This window comes from Acomys russatus, chromosome 32 (assembly GCF_903995435.1).
Source record: "Acomys russatus chromosome 32, mAcoRus1.1, whole genome shotgun sequence".
In the NCBI taxonomy this organism is placed as follows: domain Eukaryota; kingdom Metazoa; phylum Chordata; class Mammalia; order Rodentia; family Muridae; genus Acomys; species Acomys russatus.
Genome location: NC_067168.1, coordinates 42,068,769 through 42,093,464, shown reverse-complemented (window position 1 = coordinate 42,093,464; position 24,696 = coordinate 42,068,769). Strand labels below are relative to the sequence as shown.

Here is a 24,696-nt window from a genome sequence, read left to right as displayed (position 1 = left end):
AAGCCTTTTCCTATAGCTTTACACTTTAGGGGAACTTATTAATAAAGGCAAAGCATTTAAGAAAGTTCTTCCTAGTCAGTTAAGCACAGCTCTTAAGGGCCTTTGCTCATAACCCTCCGTTGATGAAGAGACAATTAGAACATTTTCCAGGCATGGAAAACTTGATACTATGCAAAGAAGCCCAGTGGCTTCATTGGCCACTGACTAACTAAAAGACAGACGAAGATGGGTCTTGGCTTCTTCCTGTGGGAAATAAGATTAGATTGTCTGATCAGCCCATGGGGTCAAAGGCTAAAGCATCTTTTTTGAGAAATACAAGATGGTAGATAAGACAAAGGACAGAGGAAGTAGGAATTTTCATGGAAATTGAAAGGATGATAGCTCTCTTGAGGCAAAATCATAGCCTTCAAAGTTGTAAGATTTTAGTGCTTGCAGGGTCACGTAGCTAAGTCCTACTGGTATCTGAGTAGCTCATGTTCAGTGTTTCACAAGTGGTGTCCTAGTTAACTTGAACTGTCAACTTGACACAGTCTGATACCATCATGTCTGGTGGTAGGGTGGTTATCTTCTTGTTAGGGTGATCCAGCTCACCTTGGGCAACACCATTTCCTAGGATGGCTTTTCTAGGCTATATTAAAAGCCAGCTAAGCCTGAGCTCCAGGAGAAATGCAAGCAGTGTCCCTCTGGTTTGTGCAGCCAGATTCCTGTCTTGAGCTTCTGCCCTGACTTCCCTCAGTGGACTGTAAAGGCAGCTATCTCTCTACATTTTCATTGTGAGCCCCCTTCCCTGTGTTCCATATTTGGGTCCAGGAATTTCTCTGGCCTCTGGCCTTCTATGCAAAGGGCCCCATCCCCCTAATGACATAGTCACAGCCTGTGATAACTACACGTGCCTCATAAGCCTCATGAACTATGCATAGTAGCTCCCGCTCATAATCCCAGTGTTCAAGGTTTGAGGTCAGCCTTAACCACATGAGACCCTTTGTAAGTAAATATTTGAGCTCTGTGGATTGGTCTCCTCCTACATCATTACTTATGAATTTGTCTCTTATATTGGTCATCTACTGATCTGTTTGCCTTTCCCCTGCTCTCAGATTTTATGGACTATTTTTTTAGATTTAAAAATAATCTCTCTCTCTCTCTCTCTCTCTCTCTCTCTCTCTCTCTCTCTCTCTCTCTCTCTCTCTGTGTGTGTGTGTGTGTGTGTGTGTGTGTGTATGTCTGTGCACCATGTGTGCACCTGATACATTTGGAGGTCAGAAGAGGATATTGAATCCCCGGCAACTGGAGTTACAAATGGTTGTGAGCCACCATGTGGTGCTGGGAATCAAACCCTGGTCCTCTACAAGAATAAGTGTTCTTTACCTCCAAGCCATCTCCAGCCCCTTATGGAATACTTTTATTGGTTAAAACTGTTTGAGTATCAGCACCCTATCTTCTCTGAAAATCTAGCTGTTCCATTATTGACTTATCCTATTTTTTAAATGTCCTTTCATCCCCTGGAGGCCTTATTCAGGAAAACAGTCTTGGATGCCAGCAGTAGGAAGTGAGCTTTTCATGGACCAGATGAAAGTTAGCTGCATAGAACTAAAATCAAACCAGCACTTGCCAGATGGCTTCTTGGTTAAAAGGACTTGCTATGCAATCCCCCTGACCTGAGTTCAAGCCTTGCAAGCTGCAGGGATAATGGGAACATGTGTTCACACATACATACCCATAGTGGTGGTGGTGATGATGATGATGATGATGATGATTATGATATTTAAGAATAAATAAATACAATCCAGAAAAACAAGTGAAACACAGTAAAATGAACCTATAGCCTCCTACTTGCTGAAAAAGTGTGATGCTCAAGTGGGTCATCAGACCTCCCTCTTCCTCCATCCATAAACCTAGCATCTGAGAGGCCCATCGATCAGAAAGCTTACAGCGTGAGTAAGTTAGCAAATATGATGCCTGGTGTTCAGACATAACACAAGAATGTGCAAGAAGGCAAATGACAATCCTTTGTGAAGAGAATGTAATCTCACCTTAGTCTGAGGTCCCCGTACAGTGCTGCCTTCATCCAGAAACCACACACTACAAATACCATTTCCATGTTCCTTTCATAATCCATCCTCTAGCTGTACCAGTGAGGAGGGGCGCAGCCATCAGTTCTTAGAAGGAGACATTTTGGCATTTGCATTTTACTTAAGTGATTTTTAATTCATTAGGGTCCCAATGAATGGGTGGAAAGGAAAAACAGAAGTTGTCATGACAGTAAAAACTTACTGCTTTTTAAAAAAAATTTTTTTGTGTATTTGCAGAATGAATGCTAGATAAAAATATTTTAAAAGTAAGTTTTTATATCAAGACTATTATCATTGAAGAAACTATGTTTTGAAATTAAAATTTTGACTTAAGAAACTAAAATCTCTTTTAGTTTTAAAATGTTTTGTTTATGTGCATGTGTGCATGTTTACCTGCATGACATATATGTACACCACATGCATACAGTGCCCATGGAGGCCAGAAAGGAGCATCAGATCCCCTTGAAGGGAAGTTGCACAGGGCTGTGAGCCTCTATGTGGAGTTCAGGAACCAAACCTAGGTCCTCTGTAAGAGCAGAAAGTGTTTCTAACCTCTGAGCCATCTCTCCAGCCCCATCTTTTGACTTTTTAATCATCCTAAATAGTCACTGTAGTCAGAAAAACTAGCTACTTTCATTCATCTGTATTTGTTTATATATAGTCACAAAACTACCGACAGAAGAGTTAAGTCAAGCTTGTCAGGAGGAATAGCATATGTGCCATGACATGGGCGCACATATAAATGCACACACCTAAAAAGTTATTTTAAATGATATATAATCACACAAAATAATCAAGGAAAAGTATAATTACCTTTTGAAGAGATGTCATTGACAATACTGCCCATTTCTGTCTTCTTTTAGCCTAACTGTTGACTCGTTGACATTGACACTCTGTTCCTGAATTCACAAGTTAGGCCCACTACAACATGTGTCTCCTCCTATATGTTACAGGGTCATTTCTGAGGAGCAAGCTGGGAACATTTTGCTATAGCAGTAAGTTATGGGCCCTCAGGAAGCAGCCCAAGACCATGAAGAGCCAGGCTGAAGAGTAGAGTGTAAGAAGCAAATAGCTCTAAAACATGAACGCTAATTGCAGACACACCAGATTGTGCCCAACAGGACTGGCTAGTTAGCTTAATTATCAAGATCAAATGCTCTGCTGGCTGGAGCCCTGAGATCCTGGGGGATGGATGGTTTGTCTCTAAAGGAGAATTGGCAATAAGGATCTCTGTGTGAATTTCCGTTGTCAATCATGGCTCTACTGTGGAGCAGGCTGCCGTTCTCTATAACTCTAATCAAAGCCTACTGTCAACCTGCTAATTGACTGGTGAAATACTCTCGTGATATTCCTCCTGACAATTTGACTCAACCCTTCTGTAGATAGTTTTGTTAATACATATATACAGATACATTTGTTATATATGTACAATATATATGCATATACCCTATATGTGTGTGCATATATTTCCCTGACAGGGAAAGAAAAGACAGGTAACACGCACATGCATGAAAGTAGCTAACTTTTCTGACTACAGCGAGTACTAAGGATGACTAAAAAGTTAATAAGTGGGACTGCAGCAATGCTTCGGTGGTTACCAGCACTTTCTGCTCTTCCAGAGGACCTAGGCAAATAACCTGAGGGAGTTGGTTCTCTTACTCTCTCTTTTACGTTGTGGGTTCCAAGAATCGAACTTGGGTCCTCAGTCTTGGCCACCAGCACCTCCTCACCAGCCCCATGCATACATTGTATTTCTGACGCTTGTCCAGTTTGTCTCATCATCACTTAATTCTAAGTTGGCACTGAGTCTTTTCAAGGTAATACATACCTGCTCTCAATTAGTATTAGTGAATTAAATTAGTTAATTGACTCTGGATCCTAAATATAGTAGCCAAAAAAATCTTTTAAGGAGTTCTAGAGTTCCTTATTGGAGTAGCCTTCCCAGAGCCTGAATATGATTCTTCCTACCAAAAATTTAGCTTTGTCTGCCTCAAGAAATCCAACATGGCTTAAAAAGTAGATTACCTTTTATAATAGTCAAAATCCAAGCCATGATTTTCCTGCAGGGCAATCCAAGCCGATTATCTACCCCATCTCAGAAGTGTGCATTTCACAGGGGTACAGGACTTGGTGCTGCAAACACCAAGCATTGTGAGAATAATGAAACAATCCACTGATGGCCACTTCTGCTAATTGAAGTGGTACCAAGTCCGCCAGATGTTTCGAGCTGGACCCAGCCCACAGGTGCCATTGCTTTGTGGTTCCTCAACCTAGGGATCACCTGGATCAGCCAAAGGGTGACATTGTCAGTGTTTATAGGCAGACTGGCTCCTTGTCACAGAGCTCTTCCAGAAAAGCTGGTAGTGGACGAGATGTGGGGAGAGGGAGCCATTGCCTGCCCCCCCTCCAGAAACCTTCTGAAGGACATTATGGAGGGGCTGTTTGTTTTTCTTGCGCTTTGATGTGGCCCTTGGTGAGGTCAAAAGAAAGAAATGAGAGCGAGCTGGACGCAGAGGTGAGTGAAGCTGTTGTCTCAGCTGGCTGCTGAGAGTGGGCGGTCTTTGAGAGATGAGCTAAGATGTGGAGGTCAATGACATGAAACATCTGCTACATTGGGAGTAGGCTCAAACAGCTGCCTTTGAAGCTTCCCCTCTAGTGAGGAGGTGGAGGGCTTGGCATTTGTGATGGGAATGAAAGATGTAAATGTTGGCAGGCAGATGGCTTCAGGCTTGCTGTTGTGTGGAAGAGAGCAAAAGTGTACAAGTGTATGTTGAAATCCTTCCTTCTAGTCAGCTGCCTGATCCTGCCAAAGCTCATCCACTGATTCCTTTCATGTCAGTCATACAGTCTGTGAGAAATGGGAGAGAATGCTAAGATAACAGGGTGGGAGGGAAAAGATGGATGGGTATAAACCATCCTGAGTATTTTTCTCACATGACACTTTAATATATGGGTGTAATAGCAGGTCCTGGCTGAGAGGTCAGAAGAGGCACATTTGAAGTGGGTTTGTGTTAATGTACTGGTAGCCTTGTTTTCATAAGAAATCTTATTAATTTCATCTATGTGCATGTATGTCACTCTGTGTGTGTGCGTGTACTGCTGGAAGCCGGAAGGAAATGCCTGATCCCCTGGAGCTGGACTTACAGGCAATTGTGAGTTGTCTGATACAGGTACAAGGAACAGTACATGCTCTTAACTGTCCAGCCATTTCTCCAGCCCAGCTTTATAGAAGTTTTGTTAAGCTAACACAGAGACCAGCAACCATAGGCTATATAGTTATAAGCCCTCAAACTTGAGTTCCCATCGGCGGCATCGGTCTTCAAGCTATATTAAAAGTAATAAAGTCTCTTAGTGGAATGACTCTGAGATAGTGGTCTGGGATTAGTTGACCATCCCAACTACCTGTGGAAATAAATTATAAGCCATAGAATTAGCATATACTTGTATCTGAAACTTTTGTATCTAACGTCATTTTTCTAGAGAATTCTTTGCAGTGGGTTGATCTGATGGCCTGTTAATCCCAAAGATTAACGGCCTACACATTTCCAGATGATCATAGAGTTATCCTGTCACTGCTGGCCACTATGTGGCTGCATGGCCCTCGGCAACTTTTGTCCCCAACTACACATGGACACGGGCATCACAGTCCTCATCTGCTTTTATTCTAGAGTGACTTCTATGTGCACTCCCCTGAAGGTGTTTCTGAGGAGCACATCTTGTGGATCTGTGTCCAATAGTAAAAGAGGAAAAGTCTTGAGGGTCTTTTGTGTCTGTTTGGCTGGGTTTACTGGGGTTGCCCCTATTCTGCAATGGGAAGACAGCACTGATTTAGGGAGCTGTGAACAAATATTACCAGTGGATACAGCCCTGAAGGAGTGATATACCACTGGATATAACTGGTTGAACTGGATGCTAGTAAGATCCTTGTTGCCAACAAACAGACAAACACAGCGACAGTAAAAAAAAAAAAAAAAAAAAAAAAAGTTACTCATGGAAAAGGACAGAGTTTGTTTTTCTAGCTAACTATGGTTATAACACATTGATATTGCTGAGATGGCACAAGCTATCCGGTTCCCAAGTTAAAACCTGGAAGGAGAATTAACACAATGGTTAAGAAGCAAATGAAGATTAGTTTCTGAAGTGGTGCAGTAGAAAATTAACTCTGCATCCAGCAGGATGTCTCAGTTGGCAAAGTGAAACTGCAAATGTGAGGACCTGAGTTCCAGTCGCAGAACCCACTTGGTGGCTGTCACTTGTGATTCCAGTACTGAGGAGGGGGTGACAAGCAGACCCCTGGAGCTCACTGTCCAGCCAGTGTTGCCTATTTGGAAGGCTGAGGCCAGGGAGAGACTCTACCTGCAACCAACAATGGGGGCAGTGCCAGAGGGGCAATGCCAAAGTTTGTCTCTAGATCCCAAACGTACTTCACACAAATGTACCCCACATGTACACACATATGAACATGCACATACAGAAAGAAAATTCACCCTGAACCATGGCAGAGAGGACACAACACTTCTTAGACTTTCCCTTAAAGCTCAGACACTGGGTCCTTCTGAAAGAACAGACCTGGATCCCTGAGGCTGGGCTTGGCCTCAAGAGATTCTGCACAGCATCAGTCAAAGCAAAGGATTCTTTCAGGGGAAGTAAGTTAGTTTTTTAACATAGTCATGACTTCACACCCACATCCTTAGGTCTTGTTGAGCCTTTGCCATGACCCAGGCTAATTCTTTTTTTTTTTTTTTTTCCTTTTTCTTTCTTTCTTTTTCTTTTTTTGTTGTTGTTGGTGGTGGTTGTTTTTTGTTTCTCGAGACAGGGTCTCTCTGTGTTAGCTTTGGCTGGCCTCAACTTGCTCTGTAGAGCCAGGCAAATTCTTAAAGGAGACTAGATAGATACAGCCTAGAAATTTCCTCTGAGGAACCACAAAATAAAGGGCATTTTGTAGCAAATTGGAAGGCCAGAAATGGCTACTTTCCCAGTAATAGCCAGGAGAGAGGTGTCCTGTGACATATTAAGTCTCTTTGCCTCATAAACAATGCCTATAGTATGGTAGGCAGCTTTCCCCATTGATCCCTCCTGTGAGTCAAGCAGGACGTTCCCAGGCTCATTTAACACCTGTGTCATCCATCGCCGTGTTACAGTTGCTATGGTGTCGGGAGTTTTGGCCAATTTGTCAGCTAGGGAAGCTGTTGATGAGGGGCCTGTGCAGGCCATATTGACACATGCACCGGGAGTCATTTTTTGCTTCATTGTTTTTAAGAAGATGGGTCCCTTACATAGCATCTGATAAGCTCTTGAAACTTCTGGTACATTGGAAATCTGCATGGAGGTCTAGAGAGTGACCACTTGCCAGCAAAAAAGAGCACAGAGCATTTCTAGTCTCATCAACAGCAACGTTCAGCAAGAATTTCAGGCTTCCGAGAGACTATTAAGCCTGTTCACAGCACCAGAAAGCCCAGATAAGCCAACAAAAGTATGTGGGGCTGGGGCATGGCTATGTTGGTAAAGGGCTTGCTGCTATGCAAGCCTGAGTACTAGAGTTGAATCCTCAGAACCCACATAAAAAAGCAGGGCATGGTGCTGAAGAGGCCTCGATGAGGGGACCCACCCTCCTCTGCAAGCTGCAGGCCAGGGAGAGACCCTGTCTCAAAAACACAACAAGGTGGACAGCAGCTGACGAATGAGGCCTGCGGCTGTCTTCCCACCTTCACCTTCATGAGTATACAGGCATGTGTCCCTTCACACTCAGGCACATGTGCGCACACATGCACACACACGCATGCCTGCACACGCACGTGTACAACACTAAACGTTGAGGCTGCATTTGTGGTGGTGCACTTTGGATATGGTGGATGGGTGGATCCTACAAGTTCGTCAACTCACCTGATCACTAGGATGCTTTTTATTTCATCTGAAGCCTTCTGCCCACTTTGGTCCTGGAGCCACTGTCCATTCAAACCACAAGAGCCCTGTGTCTGAGCAAGTGCCCCCAACTCATTTTGTCCCTCAGTACCCTTAATCAGGTAGTGATGCAGGAGCAGACACTACACCATATTTCAGGTGTAGTAAATGAATCCAGTGGGCTAGTTAAGAGAGCTTGCTATTCTTCAAGAGACCCTGAGTTCAAATCCCAGTACTAGAGTTACGTTGTTCACAATTGCCTGCAGTTCCAGCTCCAGAAGATCAGATGCCCCCTTTTGGTCTCTGGGGGCACTACACACAAGTAGCCTGCATGCACACCCACATTCCCCCCCACACACACACTAATCAAAGTAAAATGAGTAAAAGGAAAAGAATAATTTACCTTCATAATGGAATTGTTTAAAAATATTTAATAGTATCAGTTCTTATAGCAGGTATATTAGCTTAATTATCAAACACTAAGAGTTCTGTTGTGTATTTAGTCAATAAAACTATTTGGACATTGGACCACAAAGTCCCAACTTTCCAGCTTTCCATCAATAATTTAATGTAGTTAAGAACTGCTTTGTTCTATTATTGCTATTATTATTATTATTATTATTATTATTATTATTATTATTATTATTATTATTATTCCTTAAATTTTTTACATTAATTTTATGTGTATAAATGTTCTCTTTGTATGTATGTATGTGTGTATGTATGTATGCATGCATGTACACCATATGTGTTCAGTGCCCACAGAAGTCAGAAGAAGTCATTGGATCCCTTAGAACTGGAGTTACAAACAGTTGTGAGCCACCATGTAGGTTCTGGGAACCACACTCAGGCCTTCTGAAAGAACAGCAAGTGCTCATAGACACCATATCATCTTTCCAGCTCCTGTTATGTTTTTGTAGGGAAGTTAAAAGGCCAGCAGCTATTGCTGATCATGTTTTCTTAGCATGTGTCTTTTAAACATAAAAATCTAAAGGATCATAAAAGAAGAAAAGGCCCTGTTGAGATCTCCTATGGTCTGTGGTACTTGCTTTTGAGAAACACGTCAATGTGACATGTTTTCATCATATTCTCACTCAAAATGACTGTCTTATATTAATATGTACTTAACTAATAAGGGAAACCTTTATTTACATTTAAGTAGGCAAGGCATACTCTAATAAGGATTCTTGCGAAGGGGCATCTCTGGGCAGAATTCATTTGGTTTTAGCATCTTTTACTATTACATTAAAAATCCATTCTTTCAGTTAAACAACAACAACAACAAAAAAAAAACAAACAAAAACAAAAAAACAAAACAAAACAACAAAACAACCTGAGCATTTGATTTATGAGTAGAACCTCCAACTGTGTTTATAACAAATAGTGTCTCTATTGATAGACTTTGTACAAAATTTTCTATATTTATTGTTTAGCTGTAAACGGTGTGTTTGTCTTAAACAGCATCAGAGCCAGGCATACTGACCTTAAGTCTAAAAATCTCAGGACTTCAGAGGTAGAAACAGGAGGAGCGACATTCATCTTCATCCTCTGCTATGTCTCCAAGCAAACAACCAACCTCCAAAACTATCCCAATGAAATAACCAGATAGGGGCTAGGACATGACTCTTGCCATGGGCAAGAGCATTTGCAATGCAAGTGTCAGGACCTGAGATTTGGTCCCAGAACTCAGAGGAAAAGGTCATGCTGACCATCTGCCCATAACCCCACCGTTGTATGGGTTAGAGAAAAAGGGAGCCATTCAGGTCTCCAGCCCAGATCCAGATTCAATGATAGACCCTTTATCAGAAGAGTAGGGTGGAGAGATATGGAGCAAGACACTTAACGTTCATTTTCCTGTGGCCTCCACATGTGTATGCCTATGGGTGTACTTACCCACCCACACATATGCACATGTATGTACAGAGCACGCGTGCCACCCCCAGACACACAATAAGTACACACATAAATGTAAAATGAAATGAATTAAAATAAATCTCATGCTCTCCATGAAACTCTAGTTCAGTGGTTCTCAATCTCTAGATTGCGACATCTTTGGGGGTAGATCAACCCTTTCACATGGAGGTACCCAAGAGCATCAGAAAACACAGATGTTTACAGTGCGGTTCATGATAGTGGCAAAGTACAGGTAGGAAGTAGCAATGGAGATAATTTCATGGTGGGAGTTCACCCCACCACGAGGAACTGTATTAAAGGGTCACAACATTAGGAAGGTTGAGAACCACTGGTCTAGTTAGTTGTCTAAATATTGTTGACCTTAATTCCTGAGTGAATCGTCAGCATTTCGAGTTTCACACTGAGACATTGATCCATTTCGAATGGGTTTTTGTGTAGAGTCATAAGCACAATTCTAATTTCACTCTTCTGCACACCGACATGCAGTTTTCCCAGGACCACTTGCTCTTTTTTTCCTAGGGTATATGTTTGACATCTTAATTTTTTTTAATAGATGTAATTGCCTGCTCTCAGGTTTGGGTCTTCTGTTTTGCTTTATTGATCTACATGTTTGTTTTTGTGCTAGTACCATGCTGTTCTTCTCACTATAGCTCTGCAGTACATCCTAATCTGGGAGGTAATCCCTTCAGTATTGCTCCTGTCACTTAGGAGTGCTTTAGCTATCAGGGATCTTTTGGGCTTCCATATGAATTTCAGGATGTTTTTCCTATTTCTATGAAGAATGTCTTAAGGATTTTGATTGGGATTGCATTTGACACCATACTGATTAAGTCTAATTTTGTCCAAGATCATGAAAGAGAGGCTGAACCCTAGTCTACCACAATTCAAAATAATGTACAAATACATTTGACCTCAAGAGTGAACATGCAACCGTTACAAATTACAAGTTACAAATGGCCTTGGCTATTTTTCTTAATTAAGTATAGAATTTGGCAAGTGAATTAGAAGTTTCATTATAATAAAATAATGATGTTAGCTATTAGTTGTAGGGATTAGGCAGTGGATGTGCTCTTTTCTAATTACTGTGTCTTAAAATGATTTTTATATTATATAATTGGAGCTTTTATATATATGAATGTAATATATGTTCACAATACACACACATACACACACATACATACATACATAAGCTAGGGGTTCTAGACCTTAGAATAAATGATGTTTGGGGGTGAATAATTAATTGTTGTGGGGAAAATTGTTTGTTATTGACTGTACCAGTGACAGGAAGATGGAAAGCTGCAGCAGGCAGTTCCAGCTAGCTGGACATACTTGGTAAAGTTCCAAGCCAATAAGATATCGCATTTTAAAAGGCCGAAGACACCCAGGGACTGACACTGTAGGTTGTCCTTTGACCTTGACACATACACACATGCACACTCATACTTACTCATGCACACACACGCACAAGAATACACACATACATACCAAAGTATTTTTAAAAATTAGGTGTATGTATGATTGTCTGTGCTGTGTATGACATGTGTTTGCAGGTACCTGTGGTGGCAAAGAGGGCATCAGGTCCTCTGGAGCCACAGTGACATGTGGCTGTGAGCTGCCTGACATTGGTGCCAGTCTCAGGTCCTCCACAAGAGCAGCAAGGACTCCTAAAGGCAGACTCTTCTCTCAGCTCTCAAAGTACTTTTTGATTTGGAGTTTTGCTCACTCATGATTCTTCCAGTAATTTATTATAACGAGGGAATGATGTACGCTAGGCTTTGGAACACAGTGTAGATACAGAATAGAACCACGTGAAGAGCAAAGATCATGTGGGGCTGGGATGTGGCCCAGTGGGTGGTGTGTTCACTGTGAAAGTATGAAGACTCAAGTTTGGATGCCCAGAACCCACGTAGAGAAGAGCCAGCGTCCACTCTTTTAAAAGGAGAGATCTAAGCCAGGAACTCTAGTCAGTGTTAACCAGCCGTTAGTTTAAATGAAAACTAGTCCTAGACACAGGGAAATGAACTTGCAAAGACTGGCTGCGTGCAGTTCCTATCTGTACAGATTGCAGAGAGTGTGGGCTACGATGGGACTCTGTTTTAAGGTGAACGCTTGAAGAAAGGATTCAAGAGCAATAAATAGGGGGGAAGGAATCCATGTGAGGGGGTCCCCGAGGCTGCGCAGCTTGCAGATTATCATGGTGGTTTGCCACTCCCACATCCAGTTGGCAGGCTTTGTTGTTGTTGTTGTTGTTGTTGTTGTTGTTGTTGTTGTTGTTGTTGTTAGTTTTTTTGGAGGGATGCTTTCTTTTCAGAAATTACTATAAAATGTTTGTACATAAAAGGGTACCATCCTTGTCATAGCCTTTCAGATTTCAAACCAGACTTTGGAAGTCATGCTGTCCCCCTAAGTTGGTTGTAAATTTATCCAAGTAGCTAAATCTTCATGATGTCTCTAAAGATAGCAAATGGTTCTTGGTGTTTTCATTTTTTCCCCAACAACAGTACTTTAAAACCCTGTATTTATTTTCTGTTGCTGTGATAAATCGTCATCGCCAGACGCAACTTGAGAAAGTTTATTTGCACACACAGTTCTAGGGGGATAAGAGTCCATCCTGGGGAGGATCCATGGCAGCCAGCGCCCAGCACAGCAGGAAGCGGAGAGCGCAGGTCTTTAAACACAAACCTGAAACAGCAAAGGGAAAGTAGGCGGGGCTTTTCATTCCCTTTAAACACAAGCTGGAAACAGTAAAGGGGAAGTAGGCAGGGCTTTTCATCCCCAACGCCCCTGGCGACTGATGCATTTCCTCCAGCGATGCCATACCTCCTGAGCTTTTCCCAAACAGAACCACCAACTGGGGACTAAGCATTCAAATATCTGAGCCTATGGAGAGGAGGGCATTCTTATTCAACCACGACCAATTCCGTCTACTCTCTCCGGGCTTACCCCCCTCAAAATACCCAGGCTAACATCAAGAAATGGAAAAGGTTAAAACATCATGAGTTCATGTTGATGTTACCAATCAGTGCCTTTGGACATGTTCTTTCTGAGGTAGCTGAGAGTCTATCATGCCATTCACACTGTTGATTCATTCTTCCATTCACCATTGCTGTCACCCATTCACCATCGCTGTCACCCATTCACCATCGCTGTCACCCATTCACTATCATCGCTGTCACCCATTCACTATCGCTGTCACCCATTCACCATCACTGTCACCCATTCACTATCACTGTCACCCATTCACCATCGCTGTCACCCATTCACTATCATCGCTGTCACCCATTCACTATCACTGTCACCCATTCACCATCGCTGTCACCCATTCACTATCATCGCTGTCACCCATTCACTATCATCGCTGTCACCCATTCACTATCATCGCTGTCACCCATTCACTATCATCGCTGTCAGTCATTACATGAATTGCTTGATTTTTAAGCTGCTCATGTTCTTCATGCCTCATTTTATGGATGCTAAAAATAGTTACATATATTTAAATTCAAGAGGCTATTTGTTCTAAAAATATTATAGTGACAGAGAGACAAAATCAGAATTAGGACAAAATAAAAGTTGACCTTCAGCTATATTTTTAAAAATTACATGAACTGGTTCCTATTTTAAAACTTGGCTGCATAAATCATTATATGAAATAGAATAATTAGCATGAACCAAGAGCGTCTGACCATGAGACACTTGGGGGAGGCAAGGGGGATAGGGTCACCATTCTTCTCCCTTCCTTTTCTTCAGCCAAGTAATTTTCTTACTTCCTTTTCCAAATGACCTTCTTATCCTTGGCTTTAGCATTCCTGTGATTTTACATGTGAGGTTTAGATAGATGGCATGTACAAAGGGCTATGCTAAGCTGGTCACATGGAAGCTCCCAGGTGAAGCAGGGCTTTAGTTCTTTGGGAAATTGCCCTGCCTCGCCTCTGCAAGATACAGGATTTGGCCTGTTTGACTTTCTTGTAATAGCATGCGATAATTCATAGTTAAAGGCCCATGCCCTGTCACAATGGGAAACCAGCATCTATAAGGGGCAGTGTTTCATCTCTTACTATTGCCGGAGAGATGGCTCAGGAGTTAAGAGCATTTGCTTCTCTTCCAGGAGACCCAAGTTCGGGTTCCAGCATCCATGTTTGCTGTGTGCGTTCAGTGCAAGAGAGATTGCCCATGTCCTGTTGAGTGTGAAAAAATCCTTATGATTTCATTGGGAAATGAATGGACTTTCAAAGAGTTCAAATGTATTTCCAATACTAGCGGAAGTTCAACAGCAGAGATTCTTTTCTACCTTCCAGTTTTAGATACCAAAGCTGGTCCTAGCAGCAGCAATGGAGACTGAGCTCAGGACAGTCACAGCACCCTGAGGAGCTCCCTGCCCCTCTAGGGACCTCCAGTCAGACAAAGCCAAATCCTTGACTCCACTGCAGACCAGAATCCTAGAAGCCAGAGTTCAGTAAATGAGTGGGCCTGATAAGACGATCTTTAAAGAGTAACAACAACTTTTAAAAAAAATGAACAAAAACTTACAAGCTGATTTCCTGGCTTTTTAAAAATCCTTAGAAGAGCTTCCTTTTCTAGATGAGCGTATAAGGTGGTTTTATGAAGTGTTTGTGTTCTGTGATTAGAGAAGAGAGTGCTCAGCTGGCATGGCCAAACTCAAGGCCCTGGTAAGCCCTTCTGTGTGTAGCCCCTTGTTTGCAATGTCCTTGAGAAAACAAGAGCTTTCTCTTCATGCGATCTTTGCCAGCCGTGTTGACGGTTCTGAGTCCCTGCCAGCTTCCAGCCTGAGTCTTCGTCCCATGCCCCCTTAGTTTTTCTCTGTCCTCCTATCCTGCCTCATTTGGGTGACTTTTTGCACACTTTTGCTGTCACCCTTACTTCAGGGCTGGGGTGACCATCTCCTGCCCTCTGAGGACAGGAAGAAGGCCTTGGTCTCACAGCAGTGGCTCAGATGCCCCATCAGCTGCGGGACCGTGGCATGCTTTTTTCAGGGGTAGTAAGGCAGGCTACAGGATTTTTCTTTGCAACTTAAAACACTGAGCAAATCCAGACATCCAGAGGTGCTGAAATGAAAAGATCTGTCTGCTCTTGCGCTGCCATTTGCTTAGTGAATGGTTGTCAGGCAGCACAATCCCTGTGTCTCAAGGAGACAGTGTCACCCCTAATGTGTTGGCAAAGGCTGTCACAGAGCACTCTGAAGCCCAGGGCTTAAGTGCATTGGTGGAACGGGTTTGACAGCATACTCTGAGGATGCTGGTTTGCCTTAACCATTGTAAAGTTTTTCTACTTCTCTCCTCTTTCTCATTTCCCCTCTGTACTGCACAACACAAAAGAGATTCTGTTGACATTGATAAGCAGTGTGGCTGACAAACACCATTCTTTTTTGTGATAACCAATACTTGAGAGCCTCCAAGGTCCTTGATAAACCCCGTCAAAACTTCATTTCTCCAGTGGGCTCCTGTCAATCACTTGCGGTTAGCTCACTAATTGTGAGTGTCTTCCACTCCCCTGAGATTAAACAACTTATGTTCTTGAAAACCTGTGGGTATTCTCTGTTCACTGGACATTTTTACTGACTATAAGCAAAGACAGTCTCATATATCTCCTCCCAAGAATTCTTGTAGCGTCATTCGTTTATCTACAATATCTCATCTGCTTAAGGAACATTTCCCTTCCATGATTTTCCACTCTGTGCTTGGTCTTGCTATTTACAATTCCAAATTATGACAAGTCCCTTCCTGCTCTTCTGTGTGATTGGCAGGATCTCTGCTTTATAGGCAGACGCAGCACGCCAGCAGCTGCCATCAAATGACTCCCCATATGCAGCTTTCTGTGAAGGAAGTCTCCGAGAGATCAGACAATCTTCTCTAAATTAATTCCAAGTGCAGGCATCCTGTCGTCCCTCTGTTCTTATCCTATGAGAATTTTGATGGATCTGTCAGAGGCTTGCCCACCTCCTTTGTGACTGCTTCCCAAACAGAATCCTAAGTCGGCTTCTCATGTAACACCCCAGGGAGAGGGCAGCTCCTGGGCATGGAGGGGGATGGAATCTCCTCCCCCTCCCCACCCAGTCACTGTGGTCTTGATTTTGGATTTTCATATCTGTTCCTTTATGTGACTCAGAAGTCTGATTAGATTGAGACATCTGGAACTGTGGCAGGTGAGCCCTGGGCTGGAAGGTCCAATGACAGATACACTGACGATGCCACTTGTGTCTTAAACATAGGAAGAGAGGGAACTCCTGTGCCCATGCAGGGTTAAAATGCTGGGGTAAGAGTTAGAGAGATGCATCTGTTTGACTTCTGAGAGTCTGCTGGAGTTTATCCCCAGGGGACCTAAAGGAGTCTTTTGGGTCCTTCTTTCTTTCTTTCTTTCTTTCTTTCTTTCTTTCTTTCTTTCTTATTTATTTGTTTTTCCTTCTTCTTCTTCTTCTTCTTCTTCTTCTTCTTCTTCTTCTTCTTCTTCTTCTTCTTCTTCTTCTTCTGGAAAAAAGTAAGTTGCTTTCAGTAAGGAAACTCAAGCAGCAGGAAGAAAAAAATAGAGTGCCTAAATTCTAATCTGTATACCTGTTTATAATTATGAATGGAAGTTTATTTCATTTTTATAAGAATCCTGTGTAAAAAAATAATAAATGAGAAGAACTACTGAGGAAAGACACAGAATGTTGAACACTGGCCTCCACATGTGACTATACACGTATATACCTACACTAACAAGTACATATATACATACACATGAGTGTTCACACATACCACAACCACCACCAGGACTACTAACAGCACTCCCACATACACAAAAGGCCCACACACAAAGCTCAATACACTTTCTTGTGTCAAAAGGATAAATAAAGAAAAAAAATGACTAAATGATCAACCAGGAAGAAAAAATATTGAAATAGTAGCCATGGTTCATGGATGACTCATGTTAGGTTTGGATGCATCCGTATGTGGTCTAGAAGCTCACTGCACTGTTTCCCCAGTCATAGGTTATATTGGGGTGAGCAAGAATTGCCTGTATAAAGCACAAAGAAATGGAGTCAGTGGTGGGCCTGGAGGATGGCTCAGCAGATAACGTGCTGAAGCCAAGCTGACAACAGTTCATTCCCTGGGGCTCGTATGGGAGAAGGAAGACCCGATTCCTGCATGATACCCCGCGACCTCCATACATTTCTATAGCATGTACATGCATGCACCCCAAGACACACACACTACTTACCACACAAAAAAAGTTAAATGTAAAAAAAAAAATGAACAAACTGCACATTTTACTCAATATCAAGAAAAATTACAGAATTTCTATTACTGTGCCCAGTTTTCCAAGAAATGTGTCAGAGCAATAGGAGAAAGGGCGCATACGATTTATTTGAAAACACCCTACATCAGGTATTGGAAAGGTAAAGGGCAGGTGTTTAAGTCACATCACAGGAAAGGGAGCCAAGTATTCACAAGTATTGGCTGGAGCCAAGTATTCACATATGAGCAGAATGGCACGGACGGCATCAAATCCCCACCCCCAGCCTGAATTCATTCATTGTTTTCCATGAAAAGGATGCTCGCCGAAGGCTAGCACTGTCTTTCCTTTTGAGAAAACCAAACCAACCATTTTCTTCCTCTCGGAACGTGTTGTCAGATGGACATTGTATGTGTTTTTAGGGTGCTGTGATCACACCCACCATGGACCACCCCATGTCAATGCAGCCAACGAACATCGTGGGCCCGCTGACACAGCAGATGAACCACCTTTCCCTGGGGACAGCAGGAACGGTGAGTGGAAGCATTTGGTTGTGTTTCCTGGGGACTTGAGAAGATGCCCTGTGCTGTTTTCACTCACACTGCTAGGAAGCTGCTGGTCTTACATGCCTTTCAGGTTCCAGCATGAACAGGCTTGCGTGCAAGTTCAATCCCGGGGAACGGGCCTTCACCTGGGCAAGGATGGCGTCCTTCGTGGCATTGCCTTGAGACTCCAGGTCCCGCTTGTTAAGGGGTACAGTGCACCAGGTGCCTCTAGTGCAACGTAGCTCTTTCTGGAAGGGGCCCTTCTGCCTACACATGCGGAGCCACACTTCATAACCATACACATGGGGCCATTTTCCTTTCCCCAGACACTTACCAGCTGACCCACTGTCCGTCCCAGGCCTTTCACATGTAAGAGCCAGACCTAACTGAGATTACTGTGAAGGTTTTTTTTTTTTTTTTTCATTCACTGCCGATGTTTGGAGCAATAGGAAGGCACTAAGAAGCTGGCCCAGTTGAGCGCTTTTTTTTTTTTTTTCCCCTATGGCTGCACTGGCATAGTTACTATGGAAGAGAGGGAAAGAAATCTGCTGTGTTGAATACTTTCTTACAGTTATGACGCCTTTGTGTTGCTCGTATTTGCTTCTCTGTTTCTGTCATGGAGAGGAAAGGGTCATTTGGTTATGGTGCATCACTGAGGGAAGCCAGGACAGGAACCTGGAGGCGGGACTGGAGCACAATGCTTGCTGACTTGCTCAGATAACTTCCTTACAGAGCCCAGGCCCGTGTGACTAGGAACTAGCACTGCCCTCAATGGGCTGAGTCCTTCCACACTGATTAGCAATTAAGAAAATGCCCTAAGATAAACTTGCAGATCTGTGGGATGGGGGTAATTCCTCAGGTGAGGTGTCTTTTTCCTACCTCCCATTGGTGTCATCACGTGGACTGAAACACTGACAGGTAGCACACTTGATCATTATTAGTGACACACTTGAACTCACTGGCAGAGATTTCTTTTTTTTTTTTTTTTTTAAGAGAAATCCCTCCAATATTTATGTCAGACACAACCTAGAACACTAAGCCTATGCTGAGCACTCTTAGAGAATCCAAGCCTCGTGGACTACCAGCAGTCACACTTGAGTGTTCCGCGCACACATCAGTGCAGAGGATCTTGTCTTTTGTAAAGACATGGAAAAGAAAGGCTCAGCTTCTTTTAATGGAGGCAGCTTCAACAGTGTAGAAAGAGCCCAAGAGTAGGAGTCAGGAACCTTGATCTGAATCTAAATTGTACCATAGAGGAGATGGCATCTAAGGATCTCAACCTCCCTCTCTCTAGAGCCAGATCATTCATTCTGACACACAAAGCTGCTGACTTTGTGTCTTTAAGCCCGTGTGTCTCTTTGATCCTGCCTCTATGGTTCTCACATGCGCACAGGCACTGTGTACTACTGGTATGCCCTTCTGTATACTAGCTGTGGATGGGGACCCTAGAAAAACAACTCCCTTTAATCAAAGGAGATGAAAAGGAAAGAAGTTTGAACCCCACAGAGTGTTCTGTGATCTTACCTACATATGGAGAAAACCTACATGCTTCCAAGAAAGAACTTCAGTTTATCGTAAGCTACCCACCCCCTCCACTGTAATGTGCCGTTGCGATAACTTACCTGCTGAGAGTCCAAGCTGGGTCACGAGACTGCGTGAGGGTCTCAGATGGACTTTAGAAGTCAGGCCTGAGATCACATTTAATTTGACACCCAGGTTCAGATCATTTTCATTATTGGGGAGACAAGGATTCAGAGCAATATTCTTTCAGCTTTTAGCCAAGTGTAAGGATGGCTTGCAGTCTCTTTGTGTGGCAGATTCCAGATACAGAATTAGAAGCCCCTGTGCTTATGGTATCTCTGCTGTATATTTCAGTTTCTATAGGTTTCTTAGGCACCAAAGGCCATCAGCTGAAAATGAGTAAGAATAAAGGCCACCTTACTGTGTTAAATGACAATCTCAAGGGCAATTTTTTTTCCAAGACAGGGTTTCTCTGTGTAGCCTTGGCTGTCCTGGACTTGCTTTGTAGACCAGGCTGGCCTCCAACTCAGAGATCCACCTGCCTCTGCTTCCCAGAGTGCTGGGGTTACAGGTGTGCACTACCACACCCAGCTGTGTGATTTTTTTTTCTTGTTAAAAAATATGAGTTATAATGGAAAGCATAGGAAGAAACTTTTTACACATTTACTCATTTGAGTGAAAAGTAAAGCTGGCTTCATTGCTGAGCTTTCAACTTGCCAACTAGGAAAGACACACAATGTGACTGAATCTCTAAAGAAACAGAAAAAAAGGGGGCTGGAGAGATGGCTCAGCAGTTAAGAGCACTGGCTGTTCTTCCAGAGGTCCTGAGTTGAATTCTCAGCAACCACATCATGGCTCATGACCATCTCTAATGAAATCTGATTCCCTCTTCTGGTGTGCATGAAAACAGAGCACTGATACACATAAAATAATTGAAAAGAAACAGAAAAAATAAATAATAGAATAGGCTTCAATTTATTTTAGTTCCTAATTAAATAAGCAATATAAAATTATATATCTAAGACTTTTCAACAGGAACAGACCACAACTTTTACCCAGCTGGCAACGGCCAGAAATGATTATTTAATGATATTATGGGCCATGGTTTTTCTTAGCAAGTCAAAGATTTTATCACGTGGACCTTATTTTTAGTGCCAAGTCCCCTCTTGCTTTTTTCTTCTTTTCATTGTGTGCTTTCACTATTGCAAGCAAATGGTGTTTAGTTACAACATAAGCATCATGTAACACTAATTTTCAGCAACATAACACTAACATTAAAAGTTGATGGTTCAATAAGGTTGGTTCAATAAGGTTTTTGAGAGGGAGAGAGACAATACATTATTGTGTTGATTCATTCAAAAATATAATTGAGTGCTCTTAGTGTCTCGAATGGAGTCATTTCTCTTGTTAAACTACCACTCTCACCCTTTGGCATGCCATTGTATATTTGCTTTTGTGTGACTTCTAATTGGCATTTGCTGTGCTTTATCAAGTTGAAGTTGACTTATTTAATTACCTCTTCCCACCTAAGTGGATCCATCTCCCACCTTCCTCACTGGCACTTGGGAAATTCCAGTGGACATAGGAATGATATCAGAGTCCAGAGCCTGGCCTTGGCTTTGTGTTAGCTGTGTATGTTTAGGCCTTGGCTTCCTAGAGATTCCAATTTATTTTACTTACAAATTATGAACAATAATAACATGCACATCCTTGCTCTGAGCGTTGAATGGTGTGAAACACAGTGGACAAAGGTACTATGTGCCAAGTAGGCACTTATCAAGTGAGCCATTCTGGACCTCTGATGTGGTCTACCTGGTACAAGTTCTGGCCACCATAACGGGAGTACCACTCTATTAGACCCACAATCTAACTCCTTTGTTTGCTCTACTTCAGGGCGTATCACTTAGTTCTTTAGCATGCCCACTGTGCTAACTGCTAATGTAATATTCCAGGAGTCTACAGCTAAGCTTCTGGTCATGATGAATAAGCTTGCTGAAGTCCAAGCAAATATTTCAGACACACAGAATCAACTATTCTCTGGATTGCCCACATTAGAAGCAAAGTCACACCATACAAATATATGTGGCATTGAAATTATAATTTAAAAGGATTTCCACTTCAATGTAATACCTTTGCCTGAGGGTTGGACACATACTGGGCCGAGGCAGTACCTTCAGCAGCAAGGAATATGTAACCCTTGTCTAGAGAACAGAACTATGACCCATTTGCCATCAGCCATTGCCACGTGAGCACACAGACCCACGGTGGCCTCACTGTCCAATTTCTTTTTAATATAAACTGTATTTTGATGTGAAGATTCCATGTATTTAGATATCTGGCCCTGTTTGTCCAATAAACTCCCAGGTTGTGCCTGGCTCTCTACAACTTCTCTCTGGCCGTTCCTCCATCCTTCCCTTTGCAAGCTCAGATAGCACCTTCCTGCTCAATGTGCATATGCTTTCCTTCAGCAACGCTGTCCACACTCATGGTTTCCAACCCCATCTCCCACATTGAAGACTTCAACCCGAGTCTTCAATGCTACTCTCAGAACATCCAAACTCATCTGTCTCCATGGAGATCCCTCTTCACCATCTCAAAGTCAGTACAACTCAAATTCATGCCATGAACTTCTTTGAGTTTCCTTCCAGCAGCACTCTTCCACGTTCCTGCCCTATTTTATTTCATGTCACTACTGTCACAATCACCCAGTACCCAAACTCTACACTTAGGACTCAATACACACACTGTCCTTCTTCCTCTTCCCTATACACCATTAGTTTTGAGGTCCTGCCAATTAAATCATAGACATTTGTCAGAGCTATCCTCTCTTCCCTGTTCCTTGGTTTCATTTGATGCATTATGACAGTCTGCTACCTGTACTTCCTGCTTTCAGTGTCACTGTTCTACCATTCATTCTCCACCCTGTCATCGAAGCTAAGTGTTAGTCATTTTATGTTGGCATGATAGAACCTCCTTACCAAAAGCAGCTCACACAAGTAGGAGTTTGTTTGCCTTAGAGTTACAAAGATGGTGTCCATAACACCAAGGAAAGTGCAGCAGCCGGTGGCAGGAGCAGGCATCAGTCTGTTCACATTTTGTCACACAAGAAGTGTGTTGACAGAATGCTCAATGCCTACCCCCAGAGGTCCACTTCTTCCAGCAAGCTTCTGTGTCCTGAAAGTTCCATAGTATCCTCAAACAACACAACCATGGAGGAATAAATGTCCAAACACACGAGCCTGTGGGGACATTTTCATTCAAGCCTCCGTCCCTGGTTACCAGTGTTTCTCCCCAGTGGGAGGGTCTCAGAGACTTTCAGAGATGGGAGCTCTTGGAAATTGTGCAAAATGAAGTGTGGAAAGCAGCAAAAATAGTCCAGGAACAGAAGCCCTTCTGGGGATTTGGGGAATAACTCAGGGTGGGTCATAGTCAGACTGAAGAGAGTAGAGACAGAGTAGACGTTTCCTGTTTTAGAAGGAGCTAAGGCCACTAAGTGCCCTACTTTCCTTTTTAAGAGTCATGACAAAAGGAATTATATTGAACAAAAGCATACTTTTTAATCTTCAAAAGGGCAAGCATATTTCATCTCTTGTCATCTCACATTTTAAAATCATGTAGTTTAAAGCATTTCCACCTGGAATTTTCCTCTTCAAAGTGTCTCTGTTAATTCTCTTCCCGTTTCTAAGTTGGGCTGAATCTATAGGCTTTATGCTAAATGAATTTGATGCAGACAAGGCACCTATTTTTTTTCGTGTCTCTAACCCTGAAGAATTCTTATAGCTTCTCCTGCTTTTGTTTATCCTTTCTCACAGAATTCCTCTGGTGAAATCAAAGCCCCGTTATCCATAATTTCTTATCAAGTTACTGGGAGCTTTAGCAGAAGCCACCCGGGACTTGTGTGTGTTTTAAGAATGTCCACATTGCATGACAATCTTGTTTTACAACTCTCTTATCTCCTTTTCATTTGTTCAGCTGCTGGTCACCAGTGGCTTACAATGTCACCAGACTCTGCTGAAAGAAATGAGACTATGTTGTTCTACGGCTCCTTATCTCTCATCCAGTTTGCCTTCCCCAAGCCATTGCTGAATTGTGACATCAATGGATTTCCATGGTGCAATTATTGCCACTCACAAAAACAATCCTGGAATTGTAGCCCTATTATCCAGGGTTCCCTGCCATTCTTCAGGCACCCCACTTCTCCACTGCCCTAAAAAAAAACTGATAATTACCAGAGGAAATTATGGATTATTCATTTTTCCAACATTAGGCATAAATATTGATATCAGGATGGAGAATTATAAAACTGAACAGAAGATCTTAAGTGGAATTATGACTCAGTAAATAGTATCCTAAGCATTAAATAGCTTCATAAATCCTAATGACTACAATTCCTTGAGTGAACGCTCCAATTAAAAACTAATACAAGACAGAAAATGTAAATGTAAAGGTTATGGTGTTTAAATAGTTCTTTAATCTTATTGTAACATAACAGTTCTTTACAGGGAAATTTTCCCATGTAAATAATAAATGAAGAATTAGGGTCAAGTCTGTTGGGAGTGGGGGGTTACAAATATTAAGCCTTTACTTCTAAGAATATGGATCTTGAGTTCAAGTAAATTAGTATCATTACTGAGAGATCCTAATAGAAACAATGTCAAGGAACATGAGTGAGTTGGGAATAAAATAGGGCACAGAAAGCTGAATGGTATAATTTAAAACTGTCATTGCTGTTATTTAACAAATATACACAAAATACATGGATGCCGCTCTCTCTCACACACACACCAGATAAGATAAATAACATGCATTATTTATAAACATGGAGGGAAATTGCTTTGATGCCCTCGAGTATTTTAGCATCAATAAGAAGAGCAAAGTGCCTTATCCAAGCACTTCAGAACATGTCCCCTGGTTGTATGCCTCAAAAATGTTTTATGCAGTATCTTAGACAGTATTTAGTAGGGGGGAATAATTAAATAAACCATGATTCATCCAGAGACCCAAGAGTAGCATAGTGTAAGATCACAAGAGTTTCATACAAGTAGGGAAAGCATTGTTGATGTTAAGTCAAAAGAGAAGGCTGTAAATTTGTTCATGTGGTACACAGTGTAACTGTAAGGGATTCCTTACAAAGTAGTTCTGTAAAGAAATACAGCTGGGGGGAGGCTGGAGAGGTGGCTCAGTAGTTAAGAATACTTGCTGCTCTTCAGAGGGCCTGAGTTCAGTTCCAAGCACCTACATCAGGTGGCTTACAGCTGCTTGTAACTACATCTCTAGCTACTCTGGCACCCTCTTCTGACATCCATTGGCACTATACACACATGCACATAGACACATACACATAGAGTAAAAGAAAAAAATCAATCCTAAAAAAATTGCAAAACAGGTGTGTTTATTTTTGGAAATGAGATCGAAATAGTTTCTATGTTTATAGTTTTATTTGTTTGTATTCTTCAACTACTAAAGAGTACCTAGTTTTGCTATATTAATATCTATGTTTCTATTTGTATTATAAT

At 42.3% G+C, this 24,696-nt stretch overlaps 1 protein-coding gene across 11 annotated transcripts in view; it reads left to right on the top strand.

Annotated features, from left to right (window-relative positions):
- The window catches only part of Rbms3 (RNA binding motif single stranded interacting protein 3), a 998,257-nt gene that overhangs the window by 915,672 nt on the left and 57,889 nt on the right, over nucleotides 1–24,696 (top strand). For all 11 annotated transcript variants that reach the window (XM_051140215.1, XM_051140224.1, XM_051140217.1 and 8 more), the window contains one exon: nucleotides 17,537–17,647. In XM_051140215.1, the coding sequence (XP_050996172.1) occupies nucleotides 17,537–17,647 (111 nt within the window). The remainder of the gene's footprint in view (nucleotides 1–17,536; nucleotides 17,648–24,696) is intronic.